Source organism: Adelges cooleyi, unplaced genomic scaffold (assembly GCF_023614345.1).
Source record: "Adelges cooleyi isolate 19-005CV unplaced genomic scaffold, UGA_ACOO_1.1 ACOO_flye_CR_arks_rails_tigmint_CR_PRNA_23, whole genome shotgun sequence".
NCBI classification, from domain to species: domain Eukaryota; kingdom Metazoa; phylum Arthropoda; class Insecta; order Hemiptera; family Adelgidae; genus Adelges; species Adelges cooleyi.
The window spans coordinates 4,369,820-4,375,028 of NW_026095893.1; the positions used below are offsets into that span (position 1 = coordinate 4,369,820).

The window sequence follows — 5,209 nt, forward strand, 5'->3', positions numbered from 1 at the left end:
GGTTGGCTATTTGACAATGAACACACTGTCCTGTTACTTGTTTACTCGTCAGCGTTAACCCTCTAATAATTTTCTCCATCAGTCATCAGAAGTTTTTTAAGGATTTTGTTCTTTATATTGGTTCTTGGATAGTGGTCAAAGGTAAATATCACTTATTAGTTGTACGTGTACTAACAGCTTATTAATAACTAATTGCCTAATGACTGATGTGTTAAAACATTTGTTCCATTAGTTTTGTAAAAAATAAAAACCACGTGGCTTGGTAAAAACACAGTTTTGACTTATTAAATAACTATATTTTAAATATTTTCCAGCAAAATGCAAATTTTCGTGAAGACTTTAACCGGCAAAACGATAACTCTCGAAGTAGAGTCGTCGGATTCCATTGAAAATGTTAAATCCAAAATTCAAGATAAAGAAGGTAGTGTAGTATTATATTATAAGTAATAAAATAAGAGCGGTAACATTTTAAATTTAATAGTGATATGTCATAAGTTATTGTGGCTTAAAAATGTATAGTAATTTTTTGTAATAAAGGTTAGCAACTGATAATAATTTTTTTGAAATTACTTTTTCAACCAAATAGCCATTGAAGTAGTAAATGAGTTTATTTAGTATTGATTAAAATATTACAACGTAAAAACCTAAATTATATGAAGTTTTCAAATGATACATTAAATAAAATAACTCGTTTATAAGAAATGTATTTTGAAAATACTAGTTACATGTGACATTTAGGTTGATCGCGAAATGTGGGGCACTATCACTTAATCTGGTCTTTATTTTAAATTATCTTTTGAGTTTTAGACTTATTTTTTAACTTACTCTTAATTTTAAACTTGATTTAACTTTAAACCTGGGACCTAGACTGTAGCCTGCAAACTTAGGATAGTTTTAGTTAAACAGAGCAAGGCAAGCGAGTGTCTAACCATTGGTAACCTGCCGTCTGTTAATACAACATTTTTGGCTATAGAGGGTTTGATAATATACTGGCGGGGCAAGTAGTCACTTCAACAGTAACCATAATAATGTGTGGTGCAATAATTTACAAAAACAATTTATTCACTATTAATAAATCAACGGTCTAGTGCACAAGTGTGATCATTGCGTTTTTTTTAATTGTTCAGAAAAGATGTTAGAAAATTAATTATGACATAATGTATTTAATAAATATGTTCTCTATGTATATTATACTAAAACTTCCAATACACATACCAATTTAAGAGGGACCTAGGGGCCGCAACCCCCCCAGGCTTGTATTTAAAAAAAAAAATTGTATATTAAAAACAAAATTTTAATTATACTATCATCTACCAAATATTATAGACACGTACAAGTGTGTAGTTAGAGGTATTTAGGTACTTATTATCTTTACTATGGTATATTATTGCAAATTATTACTTAGTCCCCCCCCCCCAACCAAGTCTTTGGAGCCGCCCCTACACAAATTGTATAAGAGGCTATTAGGTAACTATTATTATACATAACTCAATTTCTAAAAGATATGCACTTACCACATATGTGCTCATGGTCGTCGATATTATCTGTTATAACAATTTGTTTTAAAATTTAAATTAAATAAATAATACATTAGGCATTTAAAAACTGGTTATCTGTTATATATATATATATATATTTTTTTTTTAGTCCAATTTTATGTTTTTTAATGTTAAAAATTAATGCAACAATCACCAAACTAAAATGTTGGTCTTATAATTTTAACCACACAAAGTTATTCAATTGAATTGAGAAACCTTGTCTAAATTTTATATATATGGCAATCCAGTCTTTATCAATAACAATTTTGAGCAAGGTGTGGCGCAGTAGTTATCTCTGTTGTCATTAGGCACCTAAGGTTTAGCTGTGTGTTTGTTGCCACTGTTCCTGAATAGGTGACCACCCAGGACTTTTATAGACAGCCCATGTCATGACACCCTCATGTGTCTTCCACACTTACCAAACAAAAAAAAAATAAGCTAATAGGTGAAGGTCTAAGTTGCCAAACCTGAATAAAAAAAAAAATCTCGAGTACAAAACATGACGTCTTGACCACTGCACCAATCTTTTTATTTATTTTAAGGATTTTTTCCTAAACAACCATATAGTCTGGTATTTAAAATTTTACTTTGACCTACTAAAAAAAAAAAATGCAAAGATTGTATAACTTTAGAATTAATAATAAGTAACTGTTTTGTTAGACTAAATAAATATATAAACACAACTTCAATAATATGATAGCATAAAAATAAATATTGGGTTAGTAAAATGGACTCATAAGGTATACTTTGGTAATATGAGCTCATAAAGTTTTTATTTTTCATAAGGCTGTGTTTTTACATAATTCTTCATAGTTTTTAATTTATGTTATGGAAAAAATACCATTGTTGAATTTTTTTTACACAATATAACGTCTAGCTTAATTTGTTAAATTACCCACGAGCCATCCAAATGCATCTGTACCAAAACTTAATATATTGAAAAGGGAATAAAACCTCAAAATTATTGTTTTATGGTCATTATAATTAATAAGCTTCTTTAAATTTTATAAATACACCAAAACATTGACATGTTAAATAGTAATATTATTTTATTTCATGCCCTAAGGAATCCCACCAGATCAACAACGTCTAATTTTCGCTGGTAAGCAGTTGGAAGATGGACGCACATTATCAGACTACAACATTCAAAAAGAATCTACACTCCACCTTGTACTTAGATTAAGAGGTGGAGCTAAGAAACGCAAGAAGAAGAACTACTCTACGCCGAAAAAAATCAAGCATAAGAAAAGGAAGGTTAAGCTGGCTGTACTGAAATTCTACAAGGTAATTTACTGCTTATAAAACTGTATTTGGAAGTACTTTTGGAAAATAGGAATATTCACTAAAACATAGTCATACATATTCATAGATTAGAAAATAATACCTTTATGTTTCATGCCTTACTTGACATTTTTTTATACATTTCTTTTTGGTTGATTTGTATTAACAATTTCATCTCTTTTTTTTTTTTTTTAGGTCGATGAAAATGGAAAAGTTATTCGTCTTAAAAAAGAATGTACTTCAGAAAACTGTGGTCCTGGTGTCTTCATGGCTGATATGCCAAATAGGCATTACTGTGGAAAATGTACTGCTACAGTGCCCAAGTAGTTTTTTGTATGTTTTAAAATATGAATAAAATTATATTTAACAAACAAAACACTCTGCTTTGTATTTACATAATTCTACTTCTAAAAAGTTAAAACCCAATAACTTCAGATATTATCCAAGTTATCATAATGTTAATTTAGATAGAAGGTTAAACTAGTGTATTTCCATTTACATAAAAGGTTCAAAATAATTTAAATACTATGTACACTGTTCTACAAGAGAACACCTTGCACAGAAACCAAAACACCATTACTCTAGTATGCGCATACGCTAACAAAAGTAAACAGGACTAACGTGTTTTGGTTTCTCTGCAAGCTCTTTCCTCGTGAGACAGACTATAGTATGCAACGTCCACTACTATTTTATCGCTAAAAAAATAATTACGCCATACTCGTCCGTGGTAATATGTAGTAAAAATTGTTAAGATCCTTCCTATATTTATAATATTTTATCAGTCTTATCGTACATTAATACACAATCGATTTTTTAAACAAACCCTTTATTACACCTAGAAAAGTAGGATAATTAAAAAATATTAATACTTATGTATATTAAAAGGGTGATGAAAGTATGAAACCTATTATTAATTATATGTTATCTTGACAACAACAAAAAGTACACACGTTTTAAATGTAATAATTTAGTTGAAAAAATTGAATTGAACCAAAATAAAAATATGTATACATCTAACATATAATTCAAGGAAGAATTTTTTACAAAGTGGCATCTCATTTTCACGCAATAAAATAATAATGTAAGTTCAATATTTTGACTATCCATACAGAAGAAACTATAAATAGTTGTTTACTTCTTGGCGTTCATCACTTTTGATGAGAATAAATTAGGTGAAGTATTGAGAATTAAAAAATATGTTATAGACAATTTTATAGGAGAGTAAAACACATCATTCATGAATCTTTACACAAATTGATGAAAAATTACTTATAAAAAAACGCACATTGATGAATATTGTAAAATGTTGCCCAAACGTAACTCCTTTACAGAAGTTTAGTACATAAAATTATTATGAATGGGTTCTTTTATTTGTAGTGAACAGAATTGAGCGATTTGTATTTTAAGTAACAAATGACAACTAATAAGTTATTGGTGTGATGTATGTGTTTGATTTGCTTAAGTGTAATTCTTTGTTAACTTTTTTTTTTATAACTGAATACCCTCATTGGCTTTGTGATCTCATTATGCGCGCACCCGTTTATTATACAAAGTTAATGTTGCATTAAGTTTGGTACCCCCCTGGTCTCTTATCACTAGTGGTTTTTTTTATTAACCTACCGAGAAGACACCTACTTAGAAATGGGACTACTAGAATTAGCCAGGTTTCTCGTTAGGCCTATTCGCCTATGTTTTTATATGTACCTAGTTTCAAAAACATTACTTACAAAATGCTGTAAAATTGACAAATTGTAGTAGGAAATATTTCCATAATATTTTAACAAAAATGTGTAACTATAATTTTAAAATATTGTATCTAACACTAGAATTATGGGAAAATGTCTATTTCTTATCAGTGTTATCACTTACCTATGTCTTGGTAAAATATTTTTTTAAATGTTTTGACAATATTATTTTAGATCTTTTATACTTTAAATAAAATGCTGTTAGCTGGATTTAGTTGAAGCAGGCCGTTTTCCTGAATTTAATAAAAAATGTCCCGATAAAAATATTGAAAACAATTCTATTTAACATTTCTACTTTTTTTTTTTAAGGTATATAGACTATCATCAAGTTCATAAAAAATGTTGAGTAAAAAACAAATAACGAATTATTAAAATACTCTACATGAAAGAAATATGCCTTGATTAAATTAGTAATTCGGCATGTAATATACAGAATAACTAATGCAGAGTTTTTAGTTAATATGTTATTATCAATTTTTATAAACGCTAATGTCAAAACCAAACATAAAATAGATATAGCGATAATTATTCAAGAAGAAGAATTTAAGATCAGAACTACCCCATAAAAATGTGGTAACTAAACAAGTGCATGTGGTAACTAAATAAGTGATTTAAAACTTTTGAATTTGTTTTGCAATAAAAAAC

The 5,209-nt window shown here is 28.4% G+C and overlaps 1 protein-coding gene across 1 annotated transcript; it reads left to right on the forward strand.

The window, feature by feature from the left end:
• Positions 1–3,195, forward strand: LOC126836259 (uncharacterized). Its single transcript, XM_050569502.1, has 4 exons — positions 1–141; positions 315–421; positions 2,605–2,822; positions 3,015–3,195. Exons 2-4 carry the CDS (start codon positions 319–321, stop codon positions 3,144–3,146), a joined length of 453 nt encoding a protein of 150 aa, XP_050425459.1. The 5' UTR covers positions 1–141; positions 315–318; the 3' UTR covers positions 3,147–3,195.
• Positions 3,196–5,209: the final 2,014 nt, after the last annotated feature.

What these genes read in the sequence shown, in the direction of transcription:
- LOC126836259 (XM_050569502.1), top strand. Translation starts at nt 319, where the DNA reads ATGCAAATTTTCGTGAAGACTTTAACCGGCAAAACGATAACTCTCGAA. An exon ending in CAAAATTCAAGATAAAGAAG is followed by an intron (nt 422 to 2,604) that starts GTAGTGTAGTAT and finishes TCATGCCCTAAG; the next exon opens with GAATCCCACCAGATCAACAA. An exon ending in CTGTACTGAAATTCTACAAG is followed by an intron (nt 2,823 to 3,014) that starts GTAATTTACTGC and finishes TTTTTTTTTTAG; the next exon opens with GTCGATGAAAATGGAAAAGT.